At 36.7% G+C, this 20480-nt stretch overlaps 1 protein-coding gene across 1 annotated transcript in view; it reads left to right on the forward strand.

Annotated features, from left to right (window-relative positions):
- Window positions 1–20480, forward strand: part of PCCB (propionyl-CoA carboxylase subunit beta) — a 56809-nt gene that overhangs the window by 18299 nt on the left and 18030 nt on the right. Inside the window, exons 6-7 of the mRNA XM_019747974.2 lie at window positions 1659–1769; window positions 17809–17917. Coding sequence (XP_019603533.2) covers window positions 1659–1769; window positions 17809–17917 — 220 coding nt within the window. The remainder of the gene's footprint in view (window positions 1–1658; window positions 1770–17808; window positions 17918–20480) is intronic.

Raw genomic sequence — 20480 nt, forward strand, 5'->3', positions numbered from 1 at the left:
TCTTCAAGGGTCATCCATGTTGTAGCATGTGATAGGATTCCTTCCTTTTTAAGGCTGAATAATATTCTGTTGTATGTGCATACTATATTTTGTTTATCCTTCCGTTGTTTGTTTATCCTTCCATTTGTTGATTCTTCCATTGTTTGGATTATTTCCACATTTTAGCTATTGTAATATTGCTGTGAACATGGTATACAAATATCTCTTTGAAATCTGACTTTACATTCTTTCAGTATATCTCCAGAAGTAGAATTTCTGGATCATATGATAATTCTATTTTAAAAAGTTTGAGAAACCCCCATACTGTTTTCCACAGTGGCTATGCCATTTTACATTCCCACTAATGGTGCACAAGGGTTCCAATTTCTGCACAGCCTCACCTACTTGTTTTCTGTTGTTGTTTTTTTATAGTAGCCATCCTAATGCACATAATGTGGTGTCTCATTCTAGTTTTGATATGCATTTCCCTAATGATTAGTGATGTTGAGTTGGCGGGGGAGGGGCTTGCAGCAATGGAGGGAAATGTAACAATGGCCACCCACCTCCCTAACTGCACCTCTGAGATCAGAATCAGAAATCAAAGATCAGAACACAGGTCCCTGATATTTGGAGGACAGGGTCCCATTTGCCTATCCTGGCTCCTGAAAGCTCTGTGTAAACTGCTCCACGGACACATGCACAGGTCCATGCCTTATGGTTGGGAGTGGGGAATGGGTAGCTGCTATTGTGCTAAGAGTTGAAATTGACCAAAGTTAACTACAATTTACTCTCCTAATTTCCCCTGCAAGTTGTAAACCTTCAATAGATTCAACAGAGTTCCAAAAAGTTATGTAATCAGACAGATTCTGCCAGTGCAGTTGTTTTCTAGGTGGGGAGACAGATTCCTGGTGCTTCCGACTGTGCCGTCTTCCTGGAATTCTCTCTCTATAGGTGCCTTTTTTGTACTGTTATGAACTATGTCCTATAATTCATAGAAATTGGGCTCAGAGCCAAGGCAGGGCTGAAAGTGGGCATTCTTCTTTTAAGCTGATGGGACTCGCAGGAAGGAAGAAGTTGGCTTGGGCGAAGAGTCATTGGGCCCTTTCTTAGCTTGCCTTTCCCAGCAGACAGACTGAGGCTTGTTTCTTCACAACACCTTGGTCTTCATGGAGCCTTTCTGGCTCCTGCTACTGACCTCTTCCTCATATGCCCTGTCTAGGAGTGGGCAGACCTTGAAGTCTCAGAGAAAACCAGCATCTGTCTCTTAGCCTTGCCATGTAACCGCTGTGAAGGGGCAGCAAATAGAGGTCATGGCTCTAGCATAAGTGTTGGCCCTGTATATTTTGCCGAAGATTTTCATTCTTTTAGGCAGCTTTGTGCAGATGGGTGCTAGGCCTGAAGTGTATTTGGAGCTGGGGTGAGAGCAGTGGGGTTCTCCATGAGCTCATGTACTGGTGGAAGTTTTGGGAGACTACTGCCAAGGAAGGGAGAGGAGAGAGGGTATTTGCCCCAGAAAGTATTATGCTAACCATCCCACCAGGTGGGCAATTTCTCTTGCCTCCAGGTTAGAATTTCTGTTAGTAAAAGCCAAATGTAATTTTATTGTTGGCTTTATCTTTCTACAGATAATGCCTTGAACACCTGTGTAACCAGATACCTTTACCTTTCTCTTTTGGCAGAGGAATGTCATGGCATCCGGAGTCATCCCTCAGATTTCTCTGATCATGGGCCCGTGTGCTGGTGGGGCTGTCTACTCCCCGGCCCTAACAGACTTCACGTTCATGGTAAAGGTAAGAAAGAAAGACTGTTTCTCTTGCCCTTTGAGAGTTGTGTAGTACCTCACCTACAATAAAAATAATTCCTGACCCAGATCTGGGCTGTTATCTGCCTTCTCATTGGCTTTCAGCTTAGTGATGATAAGGTCTTAGTGAAGAGAAGGTTTTGGCATGAAATCTGTAGCTCATGGGGGTACAGTGGCAGAATGTGCTTGTGTACTTCATTGGTGAGTGATTTTACTTGTTGATCTGAATTGCAAATGATTCTCAAGTAATCAAAGGATCCTGTCCTCTGCTCAGACAGATTATTGTTTACTGAATCCTATTTAAAAAGTTTCTCATGGAAGACTTCTATAATTTTCTTTTTTGGATAATTGTTTCTTATGTCCCATGTGTATATCTTTGGCTGTTTGCCATTTTATTACAATTTTGTCTATAATGGTAATGGTAAATCTGATTTCCAACTTCATTTTGAAAGGTGGGTATCTTTATTACATGATTTGAAGGAATGGTATTTTAAAATGATTTTTAGAACAACTTTGGTGTACACCTGAAACTGATAATGTTGTATGTTAGCTATATTTTTAATAAAAATCTTTAAAATATGATTTTTAAATAAAGCCTACTTGAACTTGTACATGGGTAATTACCTTTAACCTGATACCTTTAAAAAAAGAAAATCAGTCTTTTCCTCTTAAAATATTTTTAACAATGATGAGCAATAAATGCCAAGACAGAAAAACAGGGGAAAAGGGTAGGGAGTAGATACCGTGTTTCCCCGAAAATAAGACCTAGCTAGACAATTGCTCTAATGCGTCTTTTGGAGCAAAAATTAATGTAAGACCTGGTGTTATATTATACCCGGTATTATATTATATTATATTATATTATATTATATTATATTATATTATATTATATTATATTATATTTATTATATTATATTATAGACCTGGTCTTATATTATAGTAAAATAAGACTCGGTCTTATATTAATTTTTACTCCAAAAGACGCATTAGAGTTGATTTGTCTGGCTAGGTCTTATTTTCGGGGAAACACGGTAGTCATCCAATATGAGGAGAACAGTGTAAATAGGAAACCCTTTTTTCTCAAGGGTAGTTTGGCAATAGGAATTCAAAGGCTTAGAGAAGTACTTACCCTTTGATCCAACTCTCTGTTAGTGACAGATTGAAAGCAACCTAAATGCTTAACAACAGGAGTGGGTTTTAAAGATTAAGATGACCACATATCTTACTCCCTGAACAAAGCAGAGTTGTCTGAACTCTGCCCACTGAATCTATAAATACCATACCTCCCTGGTGCTCGCCAGTCCTCTTCTCCTTCGTGCCTGGTAGGAATGGAGGTGTGGTATCAATTCCTCTGCTGAGGCCATCCTTTCCACCTCTTTCTACATATGTGCACATGCTGAACATAAGTCTTCCACCTTTTCAGTAGCCATATCCTCTCAGTTCTCTTTTGTATACTGTTTTCAGTCTCTCCCTTGGTACTGCATCCTCCCATTAGAACTTACCCAGGTTCAGGTCTTTCCTATCTTCAAAAAAGACAAAGGCCCTTCCCTAGTCTGCATCTCCCTGTGGCTATTGCCCTATTTCTATCTTCCCATCCTCTCCTTAACACATGTCACTTCAGCTCTGTCCCCTCAGTCCACTAAACCTATTTTTTAAGGTCATCAGTGACATCAGTATCAATATACATGCTCTTCAACTCTCATTTTCTTCAATCTTTCAGCAACAGTCTTTCCTTTGGCTTCCATGATGCCACACATGGGTATCTCTGACTTTTCCTCTCACATTTCTGGCCCTACCGTCTTGGTTTCCATTGCCATTTCACCCTATTTTACTCTAGATACAGGAGTTCAATCTAAACTGCTTTCTCTTATTTTTAATTTTTTCCAGCTTTATTGATATATACTTGACATATAGCATTGTGTAAGTTTAAGGTGTACAACATGTTGATTTAATGTAATTGTATATTGCAAAATGATTAGCATGTAGATTAGCTAACTCCTTCATCAACTCACATAGTTACCATTTCTTTTTTGTGGCAAACATTTAAAATCTACTCTCTTTAACAACTTCGAGTATATAATACAGTATTTTTAACTATAATCAATCAACATGCTGTACATTAGATCTTTGGAACTTACTCATCTCATTACTGGAAATTTGAACCCTTTGACCAATATCTCCCCATTTCTCCCAACCCCCTGTCCCTGATAGTCACCATTTGACTCTGTTTCTATGAGTTCAAGTTTTTAAGATTCCACACGTGAGATCATACATTATGTCTTCTTCTGACTTATTTCACTTAGTGAAATGCCCTGATGGTCTATTTATGTTTTCACAAATGTCAGGATTTCCTTTTTTCTCATGGCTGAATAATATTCCACTGTATGTGTATATATGTATGTGCCACATTTTCTTTATCCATATGGCTATGGATGTCTAATGGAATAATAATTCTGTGTGTGTGTGTGTGTGTGTGTGTGTGTGTGTGTGTGTGTTACATTTTCTTTATTCGTCTAATGAAGGATACTTAGGTTTTTCCATATCTTGGCTATTGTGAATAATAATGCTGCAATGAACATGGGAGTGCAGATAGCTCTTTGAGGTCCTAATTACATTTCCTTTGGATATATACACAGAAATGGTATCCCGGGATCATGTGGTAGTTCTATTTTTAATTTTGGGGGGAACCTTCATACTGTTTTCCATAGTGACTGAATCAGTTTATATTCCTACCAGCAGTGCACAAGGGTTCCCTTTTCTTCACATTTTTGCCAACACTTGTTAGGATTGCTATAATCAAAAAGATAAGAAATAACAGTTGTAAGGTGATACCTCATTGTGGTTTTGCTTTGCATTTCCCTGATGATGAGTAATGTTGAGCATCTTTTCATGTACCTGTTAGCCATTTGTATGTTTCCTTTGGAAAAATTATTAAACATTCTCTGCCCATTTTTCAATTGGATCGTTTGGTCTTTTTTTTGCTATTGAGTTGTTTGAGTTCTTTATATATTTTGGATGTTAACCCCTTATCAGATACATGATTTGCAGATATTTTCTCTCATTTGGTAGGTTGCTTTTTCATATTGTTGGTTATTTCTTTAGCTGTGTGGAAGCTTTTTAGTTTCATGTAGTCCCACTTACTAATTTTTTGCTTTTGTTGCTGTGCTTTCGGTGTCATATCCCTAAAGTTGTTGCCAAGACCAGTGTCAAGGAGTATTTCCCCTGTGTTTTCTTCTAGGAGTTTTCCGGTTTCCGGTATTTAAGTCTTTAATCCATTTTGAGTTAATTTTTCTGAGTGGTGGAAGATAGGGGTCCCATTTCATTCTTCTACTGTGGTTATCCAGTTTTCCCAGCATGACTTATTGAAGAGACTTACTTTTCCTGTTGAGTATTCCTGGCTCCCTTGTCAAGTGTTAGTTGACTGGACATGTGAGGGTTTATTTCTGGGCTCTTGATTTCTGGGTTATTTCTGTTCCATTGGTCTGTGTGTCTGTTTTTATGCCAGAACCATACTGCTTTGATTACTATAGGTTTGTAATATAGTTTGAAATCAAAATGTGGTGTCTCAAAAAAAAAAAAAGTGGTGTCTCCAGCTTTTTCTTCTTTCTCAGGATTGCTTTGGCTATTGGGGGTCTTTTGTGGTTCCATTAGATGGGTTTTTTTCTATTTCTGTCAAAAAATGCCATTGCACTGAATTTATAGATGGCTTTAGGTAGTATGGTCATTTCAACAATATTAATTCTTAACCCATGAACCTGAGATCTCATCCCATTTATTTGTTTCTTCTTCAGTGTCTTTCATCAGTCTTACAGTATTCAGTGTACAGATTTTTCACCTCTGTGGTTAAATTTATTCCTAAGTATTTTGTTGTGTTTGATGCTATTGTGAATGGGTGGGTTTTATTTCTTTTTCACATATTTTGTTATTAGTGTATATAAATACAACTGATTTTTCTTTTTCTTCTTCTTTTTTTTTTTTTTTTGGTACGCTTTCTCTTTTAATTCCGTGTTTTTATCCTAAGCCATTGCATCTTCCACTTGGGAACTTTAGTTAATAACTACGTATCGGTCCCAACTCCTCTCTCTTGTTCTCTGCAACTAATCATCAAGCCTTATCATTCTAAGTTTTAAATCATTCTAAGTTTTAAATCTTTCCGTGTGTTTAAATAGAGTGCAATAAAAATGCTAACAGATTCTTCTTTAAAGGACTAGACAAGGTAATTATAAAGTTTTTATGGTGGGAAACACTATGCAAGAATAGATATTTCATGAAAGAAGTGTAATGAAGGGCTAGCCCTGCCAAGTAACAATAATATGTTATAAAGCTAAAATAACTAAAGCTGTTGAATGGACTTGTAAATAAATAGAAAGATCAGGGGAACAGAGCATAATTGAGAAATAGATCTAAGTATACTTTGACATTTAGTTTATGATGAAAAGGCTAGTGTTCTGTTCAGGGTCACTAGTTATATCAGTTTAGGTATCAAAGACACCAACGATTCCTGCATCACTAATACCAGTTGACATTTCTCAGTCCTTATCTTACTTGATCTTTCGGCAGCATTTGACCTAGCTGATCACTCCTTCCTCTTTGAAACATCAGAGTACCATACTGTAGGGACAGAGTCCCAGAGGGCAGTTTCCAGGCTCTTGACCTCATGTGGAAAGGTGCTAGTTCCATTATTAGATGGCTATCAGCTGTAATCAGATGGCCATCCACTGTGGCTGGTTGGCCATTAGCCACTAATATAATTGCCATGGCTACGCTGACAGGGGGGTTGGTTGGTTGGCAGAGAAGCGGACTGCACACTGCGGATTATGCGCTCTTGCTTCCTGTATCTCCAACCCAGCCAGTGAGACTATAACAGTATGAACCTACTATCCATGACTCCATTGGTGTTCCTTTCCGGCCTCACCATACTCTATATCTACCTGCCGAGAGCGGAAGCGGGACCAGAGACCCTGCATGACACATACTGTCTTGGTTTTCTTCTTCGAGCTCTTCTCTTATTTCCTTAGTGATCTTATCTGGTCTTAAGACTTGACCATGTTTCCCCGAAAATAAGACCGAACCGGAAAATAAGCTCTGGCAAGATTTTTCTGGATGACATCCCCTGAACATAAGCCCTAATGCGTCTTTTGGAGCATACCTTAATATAAGACCCAGTCTTATTTTTAAGGAAACACGACAAAATCCATCTATGTGCTGACAACTCTTAAGTCTATTTCTTCAGGATGGAACACTCTCCTGAACTTGAGAATTACTATACATTAGGTTGCCTACCATCATTTCCATTTGTATTATAATGGGTATCTCAAACTTGATAGGTTTTGATTTCTAACAAGGCCCTCCCAAAGTGCTCTCCTACAGTCTTCCCTATCTAAGTTAAGTGGTAAGTCCAACATTGATGTTATTTTGACTCAGCTTTTTCTGTCACATCTAAGTTGAATCAGTCAGAAATTATATTCGCTCTACTTAGAGTATAATCTAAAATATAATCAAATAGCTATGTGCTTACTAATTTACTTCAACTGCTACCACTTTGATTCAAGCACCCCACCTGGATTATTACACAATTTTTTTTTTGAAGTTTATTGGGGTGACAATTGATAGTAAAATTACATAAAGTTTCAGGAGTTCATCTTTTTTTTTTTTTTTTTTTTAATTTTTTATTGGGGAATGTTGGGGAACAGTGTGTTTCTCCAGGGCCCATCAGCTCCAAGTCGTTGTCCTTCAATCGAGCTGTGGAGGGCACAGCTCAGCTTCATGTCCAGTTGCCGTTTTCAATCTTTAGTTACAGGGGGTACAGCCCACCATCCCATGTGGGAATTGAACTGGTAACCTTATTAATAGCTCGCGCTCTAACCAACTGAGCCATCCGGCCACTCCTCCAGCAGCTCAGTGGCAGCTCATTGTCCTCTATCTAGTTGTGGAGGGCGTAGCTCACTGGCCCAAGTGGGAACCGAACTGGCAACCCTGTTGTTCAGAGCTCGTGCTCTAACCAACTGAGCCATCCAACTGCCCACAGAATTCTTCTAATTGATCTCCCTGCTTTAGTCTCTGCCTCCACTCCGAATTAATTTTTTAAACACTTTCAATTGTCAAATGTAATACATACTCAAGGAAGTAGATACAATATGTACAGTTTAGCAATTATAAAGTACAGATCCGTGTAAATAACACCCAGATCAAGAAATGGCCCTCTAGGAGCCTTGCCCCCATTCCACTTCCTAATCACTATTGCCTCCATCCATCCGGCCTAGAATTAATTATCTCAATTTTTTTGTAATTTTTTTATTTGCTTTGCATTACAGTTTAAAATTTTAATTATAACTCACTAAACAATGTGGTTTAGTGTTGCCTATTTTGAACTTTAAAGTGAAATCATATAATATGCATTCTTTTGTGCATGGCTGTGACTCATGTTTTTAAGCTTTATCCATGTTCTTTATAAATGTAGTTCATTCATTTTAATAGCTGTGTAGTAAATTATCTTGATATACTCATCCATTCTACTGTTGATGGACGTTTGTGTTGACAGTTTCAAGGTGTTTGCCATTGCAAACAATACTGATATAAACATTCTTATCCATGTATTTTGGCGCACATGTTTCATTTAACACAGAGGCAATGTTAGGTCTAGGATATACATATTTTCAATTTTTCTAGGTAATGCCTGTTGACTAAAGACTTTGCAACAATTTACACTCTACTAGCAGTTTATGTGAGAATTTCACTTGTTCCACATCCTCACCAGCACTTTTATTAACATAATTTAATGATGCCAGTTTGCATGTTGTGTGATCTTTCATTGTGGTTTTAATTTGCATTTCTATGACTGATGAGGTTGAACACCTTTTCATATGTTTCTTATTTTGTAGCATGCCTCTTTATTTTGCCAATTTTTAAAAAAATGAGAATTTTTTTTTCTTACTGAGTTTTAGGAATTCTTTGTATGTTCTGGATATAAGTTATTTATCAAGTATATATGTTGCACCTGTTTTCTCCAACTCCTTAACTTGCACTTTTCCTTCTCTTAACACTGTCCTTTGAATAAAGCGTTTTTGTTTTAGCTCATTTTTAAAAATTTATTGGGGTGATATTGGTTAATAAAATTATATAGGTTTCAAGTATACAATTCTATAATACATCATCTGTATATTGCATTGTATGTTTGCCACACAAAGTCAGATCTCCTTCTGTTACCATATATTTGAACTCCCATTACTCTTTTCTACCTCCTTCTTCTCACCTGCCCTCTGGTAACCATTATAATGTTGTCTGTGTTTGAGTTTTTGTTTGTTGCTTTCATGTGAGTGAAATCATATGGTTCTCAACTTTTTCTATTGAACCTATTTCACTTAGCATGATATTCTCAAAATCCATCCATTTTTGTCGTAAATGGCAGTATTTCATCTTTTCTTATGGCTGAGTCATACTCCATTGTATATATGTACCACATCGTCTTTATCCAGTCACCTGTCAAAGGACACTTTGTTTGTTTCCGTGTTTTGGCCACCATAAGTAGTGCTGCAATGAACATAGGGGTACATATATCTTTACAGATAAATGCTTTCACATTTTTCAGATAGACACCCAGAAGAGGGATTGCTGGGTTGTATGGTAATCCTATTCTTAATTCTTTGAGGAACCTCCATACGGTTTTCCACAGTGGCTGTACCAATTTGCATTCCTACTAGCAGTGCATGAGGGTTCCTTTTTCTCCAATACTTGTTATTACTTATCTTTGAATAGTTTTTTTAAAAAATTTTATTTTGGAATTTCAAATTTACAGAATTCTTAACCATTTGAGAGTGAATTATATATATCATGTCCCTTAACCCCTTAATGCTTTAGTGTATTATTCTTAAGAATTAGGATGTTTTCTTACATACCAGTTATTAAATTCAAGAAGTTTAACACTGATACAATATTTTTTAAAAAAAACTGGTGAAATATACATTAAAATGGTTGAAGTTATAAATTTTAAGTTATAGTTCTGCAGCGTGAGGTACATTTACACTTTTGTGCAACCATCACCACCATTTACAGAACATTTTCATCTACCCCAACTGACACTAACTCTCCATTCCCCCGCTACTCTCAGCCCCTTTCTGTCTATAAACTTGTGGAATCATACAATATATGTCTGTGACTGGCTTACTTCAGTTAGCATAATGTCTTCAAGTTTCATCCATGTTCTAGCATGTTTCAGAGTCGCCTTTCTTTTTAAGGCTGCTTAATAATTTGTATGTATGTACCACATTTTGTTTATCCTTTCACCTGTCGGTGAACACTTGAGTTGTTTCCAACTTTCGACTATTATGAATAATGCTGCAGTAAACATTGGTGTACAAGTATCTGTTTAAATATCTGTTTTCAGTCCTTTTGGGCATACACTGAGGAAGAGAATTACTGGGTCATATGGTAATTCTCTTTATTTTTTTGAGGAAGCATGATACTGTTTTCCACAGTGGCTGCATCATTTTATATTCCCACTAGCAATGCACAAGGGTTCCAAATTCTCTCCATCATTGCCAACAGTTGTTATATTCTGCTTTTTTAAAAAACTAGTAGCCAATCCTAATGGGTATGAAGTGGTATCTGATTGTGATTTTCATTCATATTCCCTAATGATTAATGCTGTTGAGCGTCTTTTCATATTCTTACAGGTCATTTGTGTATCTTCTTTGGAAAAATGTCTATGTTCTCTGTTCATTTTTGAATTGGGTTTTTTGTTGTTGTTGAGGTGTATGAGTTCTTTGTATATTCTGGATATTAACCACTTACCCGATACATGATTTACAAATATTTTTCTACCATCTATGGGCTGCCTGTTCATTCTGTTGATACTGTCCTTTGCACAAAAGATTTTAATTTTGATGAAGTCCAGTTTATTTTTCTGTTGCTGTCATATACAAGAAATCTTGCCAAATCCAGTGTCTTGAGATTTTCCCCCTATGTTTTCCTCAGAGTTTTAAAATTTTAGCTCTTAGTTTAGGCTTTTGATCCATTTTGAGTCAATTTTTGTATGGTGTAACATAAGGTCCGCCTTTGTTTCGCATGTGGATATCCAGTTTTCTGAGCACCGTTTGTTGAAAAGACTGTCCTTTCCCTATTGGATGGTCTAGGTATCATTGTTGAAAACCGTTTGACCACCTATGTAAGGGTTTATTTTGGGGCTCTCTATTCTGTTTCATAGGTCTATATGCCTGCCTCTATGCCAGTACCACACTATTTTGATTTCTGTAGCTTTATAGTAGGTTTTGAAATCAGGAAGAGTGAGACCTCCATCTTTGTTTTTGTTCAAGATTGTTTTGGCTATACAGAGTCCTTTGAGAGTCCACCAATTTTTGGATGGATTTCTCTATTTCTGAGGAAAAAAATCATTGGAATTTTGATAGGGTTGACTTTGAATTAGTATGTTGCTTTTATTAGTATTGACATCTTAACTAGTCTTTCAATCCAGAAACAGGAGATGTCTTTCCATGTATTTGTGTCTTTAAATTTCTTTCAGCTGTGTTTCATAATTTTCATTGTGCAAATCTTTTGCCTCCTTGCGTAAGTTATTCCTAAGAATTTATTCATTTAGAAGCTATTGTAAATGAAATTGTTTTTATAATTTCCTTTTCAGATTTTTCATTGTTCGTGTATAGAAATGAAGCTGATTTTTGTGTGTGGATTTTTTTGTATCCAGCAACTTTGCTTAATTTGTTTATTAGTTCTAACTTCTTTGTGGAATCTTTAAAGTTTTCCAAATATAAAAATGTCACCTGATAATTTTACTTTTTCCTTTCCTATATGGGTGCCTTTTCTTTCTTTTCTTGTCTAATTGCTCTGTACTATGTAGACTTCCAGTACTATGTTGAATAGAAGTGGTGAAAGTAGGCATGCTTGCCTTCCTTGTACCTGATCTTACCATGTTTCCCTGAAAATAAGACCATCAGCTCTAATGCGTCTTTGGGGCAAAAATTAATATAAGACCTGGTATTATATTATATTTTTATATATATTATATGTATTATATTTATTACATTTTACTTATTATATTATACCAGGTCTTATAGTAAAATAAGACCGCGTCTTATATTAATTTTTGCTCCAAAAGACGCATTAGAGCTGATGGTCTGGCTAGGTCTTATTTTTGGGGAAACACGGTAGAAGAAAAGCTTTCAGTCTTTCACCATTGAGTACAATATTCACTGTGGGTTTTTCATATACAGCGTTTATCATATCGAGGTTGTTTTCTAGTTTTCTGAGTATTGTTTTTTATCATGAAAAGGTGTTTGTTGACTTTTGTCAAATGCTTTTTCTTCATCAATTAAGATGATTATGCAGTTTTTCCCCCGTTTATTCCTTTTTTTTTAAATTTACGAAATTTCTGTTTTTGTTTGTTTGTTTGTTTTGTTTTAAGATTATATTGGGGAAGGGAAACAGGACTTTATTGGGGAACAGTGAGTACTTCCAGGACTTTTTTCCAAGTCAAGTTGTTGTCCTTTCAATCTTAGTTGTGGAGGGTTCTGTTCAGCTTCAAGTTGTTGTCCTTTCAGTCTTAGTTGTGGAGGGCGCAGCTCAGCTCCAGGTCCAGTTGCCATTGCTAGTTGCAGGGGGCACAGCCCACCATCCCTTGCGGGAGTCGAACCGGCAACCTTGTGGTTGAGAGGACACACTCCAACCAACTGGGCCATCCGGGAGCTCAGCGGCAGCTCAGCACCTGTTCAATTTTAGTTGCAGGGGGGCACTGCTCACCATCCCTTGTGGGAGTCGAGGAATTGAACTGGCAACCTTGTGGTTGAGAGCCCGTGCTCCAACCAACAACTGAGCCATCCAGGAGGCAGCTCAGCTCAAGGTGCCATGTTCAATCTTAGTTGCAGGGGGCAGAGCCCACCATCCCTTGCGGGACTCAAGGAATTGAACCGTCAATCTTGGGGTTGAGAGCCCACTGGGCTATGTGGGAATCGAACCAGCAGCCTTCAGAGTTAGGAGAACGGAGCTCTAACCGCCTGAGTCACCGGGCTGGCCCCTGTTTATTCTTTAATGTGGTATATTACATTGATATTTGTGTGTTGCATCATCCTTTCATTTCAGGAAAAAATTGCCCTTGGTCTTGTTGTATAATTCTTTTAAAATATTTTTGAATTAGGTTTGCTAGTATTTTATTGAGTATTTTTGCTTCAGTATTTTTAAGGGGTATTAATGTAGTTTTCTAGTAGTGTCTTTGTCTGACTTTGGTATATAGGTAATGCTGGGCCTAAACTTACTCATGTAGATCCTAATGTCCATCTTGAAGTCTTAGATTTGATGAAAAAAAGTTGTTTTTTTGTGTGTTTTTTTAAGTGAGAGTTCTTGGTCCCCCTGCCCACAAAAATTATTCCTCCTCCATCTCAGGTTGGCATCAACCTTGACCCATTTTTTCCTCTCACCCATCAGCCCCATTCAGCTCTATCTCCAATACATACTTAGAATAGAATGAGTTAAGGATTGTTTACTCTTCTTCAGTTTGGGGGGAAGATTGAAAAGGATTGGCATCTAATCCTTAATGAAATGTTTGGTAGAATTCACTGGGGAAGCTGTTTGATTTTGGGCTTTTCTTTGGGAGGTTTTTTATTACTGATTCAATTTCCCTACTCTAAGTATAGATCTATTCACATTTTCTATTTTTTCATGATTCAGGCTTGGTAGGTTGTATGTTTCTAAGAATGTGTCCATTTCAGCTAGGTTATCCAATTTGTTGGTGTATAAGTATTTGTAGTACTCTTATAATCCTTTTTATTATTACAGAATTGGTAGTGATGTTCCTATTTTCATTTCTGATTTTAGTAATTTGAATTTTTTCTTAGTTCATCTAGCTAAAGATTTTGTTGATATTTTTGAAGAACCAACTTTTGGTTTCATTTATTTTTCTCTTTCATTTATATCTGCTCAAATTTTAAATTTATTTAATATATGTCTTTATCATAGTTTATCTTCAAATACTATAATAGTGTATTTGTATACATTGTCTGTATAGTGTATATAGTACATAGTATAAGAATCTTACAACAGATTTTATTTTTCTCCTAGTACTATATTTTCCCCTATTATTCTTTGGGCTTTTCTGTCATGCATTTTACTTCTTTCGTTTTAAATGCCACAATATGTCATACTTATTTTTGCTTTAAGTAGATTATTTTTTAAAGAGAATAAAAGTGAAAAAAAAGTTCTCTCACCCCTATATTTAAAATTTTCGGTGAACTAAATTTATTCATGTAGATCCTAATTTCCATCTTATGTCATTTTCCTTCTGCTTGAAGAACTTCCTTTAACATGGCGCAAGTCTGCTGGCAATGGATTCTCTCAGCTTTTGTTTGCCTGAAAATAATCTGTATTTTGCCTTCAATTTTGAAAGATATTTTTACTGGGTAGAGGGTTTAGGTTGATAGTTTTTTTTCCTATCAATACTTAAAGGTGTTGCTCCATTGACTTTTGTTTTTCAGAGTTCCTCTATATGTAACAAGCCTTTGTTCTCTTGCTGCTCTTAAAATATTCTCCTTTTTACTAGTTTTCAGCACTTGTTTATGATGTTCCTTCAAGTTGTTTCTTAAGGTTTATTCTGCGTGGATCAGTTGGAACTGGAAATGCATATTTTTTTCAGATCCTTATTGGGTTGACTTTGTTGGGATGTAGATGATATCCTGAGTTCCAGCAGAGGGGATAGCAGCTTGAAAGGCACTAGAGACATACAGAGAGAAACTGAATTGTATGGCTGTAGGGCAACGACTAGAGGGACAACAGCCATTGTCCGTGTTGAGCCTTTCTCCCACACAGCTGGCAGACAGGCACCAGCTCTCCTATGTTGAGCCCTCCCCCTACAAAGCCTGCAGGTGGGTGCAAATCTGAATATCCCTCTGCTCAAATTTTTATCCTTTCTTCTGCTTTGTCTTTAGCTTGTTCCTTGTTTTAGTTCCTTAAGGTATAAAGTTAGGTTATTTGAGACCTTTCTAATTTGCCAGTGTGTTTACAGCTATAAATTTCCCATTTAGCACTGCTTTCACTGCATCCCATAAGTTTGTGTATGTTGTGTTTTTATTTTCATTTGTCTCAAGATATTTTCTAATTTCTCTTGATTTTGTCTTTGACCCATTGGTTGTTTAAGAGTGTGATGTTTAATTTCCACATATTTGTGAAGTTTCCAGTTTTCCTTCTATTTGTTTTTAGTTTCATTACATTGTGATTTGAGAAGGTAGTTTGTATGATTTCAGTCTTTTTAAATTTATTAAGATGTGCTTTACGTATGCTTAACATATAGTCTATCCTATACAATACTTCTGTTTATTCTATCATCCAGATTCAAGTTTGGTTAGTTGTCTTGGTAATGTTCATTGTAGCATTTTCTTTCTCTAGTATAGGACCCATTTTGGGATCACATATTGCATTTAGTTCTCATTGCACATTAATCTCCTTTAATCTGGAATGATTTCTCATACTTTTTTTGTCATGAGACTGGCATTTTTGAAGGCTGCAAATTGAGTTATTTTATAGATTGTTCCTCAGTTTGAGTTTATCTGCTGTTTCCTCAAGATTAGATTTGGATTACATATTCTAGCCTGTCTACTACATAAGTGATACTGTATCCTGTTCAGATCATCACATCTGGAAACAAGTGATGTCCATCTTCTCCTCCTTGGATACCAATTTGATCACTGTTCACTGTATTTTCAAATTTCTGCACTGTGTAGTTATTCTTTTTCCCTTTGTAACTGATAAATACTCATTAGGGAGATACTTTGAGACCATACAAGTGTGCTGTTCCCCATTATACCTTTTTCCCTTGATTTAGCATCTATTGATGATTCTTGTCTGAAAAAAATCTTTACAAAATTGTAATTTTCCAACTCTACCACTTTCTTTATATTATATCGGTAGGCATTGTACTCTAAGGAAGAGCCCTGCTTTCTTGGGCATTTGTTTATTTCATTGATTTATTAATATGGGTTCATGGATTTCCTGTTTTACTCAGTGGTTTATAATCCATTACAATCATTATTTTGATGCTCAGATTGCCCTTCACTTAGCCAATGGGAGTCCCTTTAAGCTGTCTTCTGTGCTCTTTTGATAAGAGAACCAGTGTCAAATGTAGACTTTATGGGTAGTGTGTTTTAATTCTTGAAGAACTTTTTCCTATCCTGAAGTAATGAGATAATTTCTATATTTTGAAAGCTTTATTAATTTGCCATTTACATTTACGCCTGTAATCCAGCTGAAATTGATTTTTATGCATAATTTGAAACAGGCTAGTTTCATTTGTCTCAAGATACTTTCTTAGTTGACCTAGAGCCTTCTATTGAAAAGAGCATCCTTTCCTGCTTTGTAATGCCACATACTCATATATCATGAATTAGTTCATAGATCAAGAGTGTTTCACTGAGCTGTATTGGTTTGTTTATTTATCCCTGTGCCAGTACCATACTATCTCAGTTACATTGGCTTTATGACAAATGTTGATAACTGATACAGCAAGTTATCCCTCCTTGTTCTTCAAGTGGTATGGGATATTCTTGGCCCTTTGTTATTTCCACAGTTTTTTACTACTTTGAGATATAATTGATTTACAATGAATCACACATCCCTGTGTTAGGGTATTCATTCATCTGTTTTCTACCACAATAGGTTAATCGGCATTTTCTAGAATGTTATATATAAACAGAATCATACAAAATGGTATTTTGCAAGTGCAAACTACATACAAAGAGTATGTACTCTTTTTATTTTATTTTTTTATGGGTGAGGGATGGATTTCACTTAGGATAATTATTTTGAGATTCACCTGTTGATGGACATTGGGTTTCCAGTTTTTGACTGTAAGAAATAATGCTCTTCTGAACATTCATTTATGAGTCTTTGTGTAGAGAGAGGATGAGAGATCTTTCTAGCTAGACCTTTCTAGCAAGATTCCAAACGAAGGAGCCATAAAATAAAGAGGGTTAAAACACACATAATAATCTAAGGACTAATTTCCTTAGTGTGTAAAAACAACTATCCAATAGAAAACTGGGCACAGAACATGACCAATGAGCTGACAGAGATGATTGTCGTAAGATATTTATTGCAGAATTGCTTGTTACAGCAAAATACTGGAAACAGCCTAGATGACCATCAGTAGGTGACAGTTAAATTATGATACATATCCTATACTGATATGGAATGAGCTTTAAGGACACTGTGCTGGAAAGAATGTAAGGCAAATATATATATACATATACATGTGTATTTGTGTGTGTATATATATATATATATACACACACACACACACACACACACATGTTCACACATATATTAATGTTCATATATGCATTAGTATATATTAGTATGTATATATGTTAATATTCATATATGTATGGAGAGCTTTGTAAGGAGAGAGAAACTGATAGTGGTAGCCTTTGGGGAGGGAAATTGGAAGCCTAGAGTAAGGGCTGGGATGTTGACTTACTTTCCACTGTATCTTCTGTATAAATTTAAAATTTTTTTACAATATGCCTTTGTTATCTTTAAATTAGAAAGTAAAAATTAAAAGCCTGTCACCCTCTGAAAACACCAAAGCATTGATTGCCATTGTCTCCAGATGGCTTTACCTAAGGGGGCTGGTTATGTATTCATTTTAGGCACGCTGCATACTGTCAGAGTGCCTCCGTTTCCCCATAAATGGGGGTAATACTAGTACCTGGCTTTAATGACACAGTCCCGTGAAGTGCTTAGAAAAATGCTTCTTGCACAGCAGGCTCTGCATAAGTGCCACGGGAATGACCCTGAAATGTTAGCCACATAGTAAGTCATTTTGCTGAGATAGAACCATGCAACAAAGATTTTAGAAATAGGCAGAGAAAGCGCGGGTCTTCAGTTTGGGCAAGCATCTTTGAGCTGCATCCTAACCTGGTTTTGCTACGATGTCACTACCTTCTCTCTTTTTGTCTTTTCAGCTATGTGAACCCTAAGGCTCCATCTAGCTATGGTGCTCTGAAATTGATCCTTCTGGAATTCTCTGATTTCAGGACACCTCCTACCTGTTTATCACTGGCCCTGATGTTGTGAAATCTGTCACCAATGAGGACGTTACCCAGGAGGAGCTTGGTGGTGCCAAGACCCACACCACCATATCAGGTGGGAGGCCTCGAGGCTTACCTTACTGTTTTCAAACACTGAGGAGAGGGCATCGCCAAAGAGGATGGTGCCAGTCTTTTATAAATATCACTTAATTGGCAGGATTTATTTGAGAAAACTAGTATACCATATACCATTTGTAGTCAATGGTATATTGACTACAGATAAGAGTAATAAACATGGTTAAAATAATACAATGCTTTGATATTCTTTAAAATTTTAAAGCTAACTGGAATGGTGGCTATAAGAGTATGATTTTTATATATACAATTGAATCTTTAAAAAATACTACATTTTGTTGTGACTTTCTTTTACCCCAGTGTTGGGGTATGTCATGGTGTTTTACCAATCACCGTTGGCCAGGTACAGTTGTAATGTGATGTTCATGGCCCACATGTTCGTGAACTTGGTCATAACTCTTTACCTCTTTGAGGTTATGTGCCACACTTGCCGAGTTCAAACTGTATAAAGATTATTTGGTGCTTTGGCATTGAAACAAAAAGTTACTGTTTATACTGAGAAGCATGGAATTGGGAGCAGGGCATAAATCTGTTGTTAGTGAAGACATTTGTTGTTAGAGCAGTGATTGGAATTCCATATTTTCTTGGAAAAAGACACCAAGCTGTGAAAGGACTGCTAATCACATAGCAAGCAGTGTAACTGAAGACAGGAGAAATATTATATTGTGGTTAATGCATTGGGTCATCATTTAACTGTCAGCATTTCTTTCTTTGTGTACATATAATAGAGGTGCTTTTTACTATCAGTGAAGCCTTAGGTTTGATGAAATGTTTTGTTTTTTTTGAACTGAGAGCTTTTGATCCCCCCACTCACACAAATTGTTCCTCCCCCACCTTAGGTTGGCATCAACCTTGACCCATTTTTTCCCTCACCAATCAGCTCCATTCAATTCCATCTCCAGTACACATTTAGAATCAGAACACTTCTCATTGTCAGTTCCCCCACAGCTTGTCATCACAGTCTTGTCTGAGGGCTTAATTGGCAACAGTTTTTCTTTCTTACTGGGATATAAAATGACGTTGAGTTTTGATGGCGTCTTAGATTTGATGAAATATGCTATTTTTTCAGATTTCAATAATATTACATATTTGCGGTAGACAATTTAGAAAATACGCAATAAAAATCACCAGGAATTCTACCACCTGCAGATAATGACTCAATTTTTGGTTATACACTTGCAGTTTTTCATGCAGATGGGTGTGACTATACATATACATACTCAAACATAGGTGCATCATTCTCGTTTATAGCCTTGATGGCTTAAAGTAAATGCCTGTGACATTAAATTTTCTTCTACAGCATAGTTTTAGTTTTAAAGGCAGCATTTGGTGTTCTTTATGAGCCTGAGGCCGTGTGTGTGTGTGTGTGTGTGTGTGTGTGTATGTGTATTCATGTATACATATGTATTCAATTTAATGGTTTCATTATATTCACCAGTTGTTCAGTTATCACCACAATCAATTTTAGAATATTTTCATCACCCCAGAAAGAAACCCTCTACCTGTTAGTATTTGCTTCCCACTTACTGAAAAATACTCTGGCTCCAGGCAATCACTAATCTACTTTCTGTGTCTATGGATTTGTCTATTCTGAAGATATATGGAATGGACATAAATTATACACAATATGTGGTATTTTGTGACAGATTTCTTTTACTTAGCATAGTATTTTTAAGGTTCATCCATGTTAACAGCATGAATCATTACTTCATTCCTTTTTTTTTTTTAAAGATTTGTTGGGGAATATTGGGGCACAGTGTATTTCTCCAGGGCCCATCAGTTCCAAGTTGTTGTCTTCAATCTAGTTGTGGAGGGCGCAGCTCACTGGCCCATGTGGGAATCAAACTGGCAACCCTGTTGTTCAGAGCTTGCGCTCTAACCAACTGAGGCATCCAGCCACCCCTTCATTCCTTGTTATTGCTGCATAATATTTCGGTGTATGGATGTATCACATTTTGTCCATCGACTGATCAGTTAAACACTTGATTGTTTTCATTTTTTGATCCTCATGAGATGCTGCTATAAGCATTCATGTACAAGTTTTTGTGTGGACATATGTTTTTGTTTCCCTTGGATATATACCTTGATGTGGAATTTCTGGGTCAAATGGTAACTCTGACTTTTTGAAGAATTGCCATGCTATCCTACAAAGTGGCTGTGCCAATTTACAAATATTTCTTGAATAAAAGAATTCTGTCATGTTGAATATGCTTTTTATTCATCAGCAAATATTCATCAAGTGCCTATGTGTCAAGCATTGTTCTGTGTGCTAGGAATGCATTTGTGGAAGAAATAAAAAAAAAATTCTTGCCTACATGGGACTTATATTCTAGCAGAGTAGATAGACTATAAACAGAAAGCCTGAAAGGAAATATGTGCTGTGGGAAAAGTAGAACGGGTCAAGGGGGTTGGGATTGCTGCAGTTTTGAATAGGATAGTAAGGGTAGGCCTCTGAGGGTAACAGTTGAGCAGATTTGAAGGAATAACTGCATGGCTATCCAGGGGAGAAGCATTGTAGGCAGAGAGAATAGCCTGTGCAAAGG

Source organism: Rhinolophus sinicus, linkage group LG10 (assembly GCF_036562045.2).
Source record: "Rhinolophus sinicus isolate RSC01 linkage group LG10, ASM3656204v1, whole genome shotgun sequence".
Classification (NCBI taxonomy): Eukaryota; Metazoa; Chordata; class Mammalia; order Chiroptera; family Rhinolophidae; genus Rhinolophus; species Rhinolophus sinicus.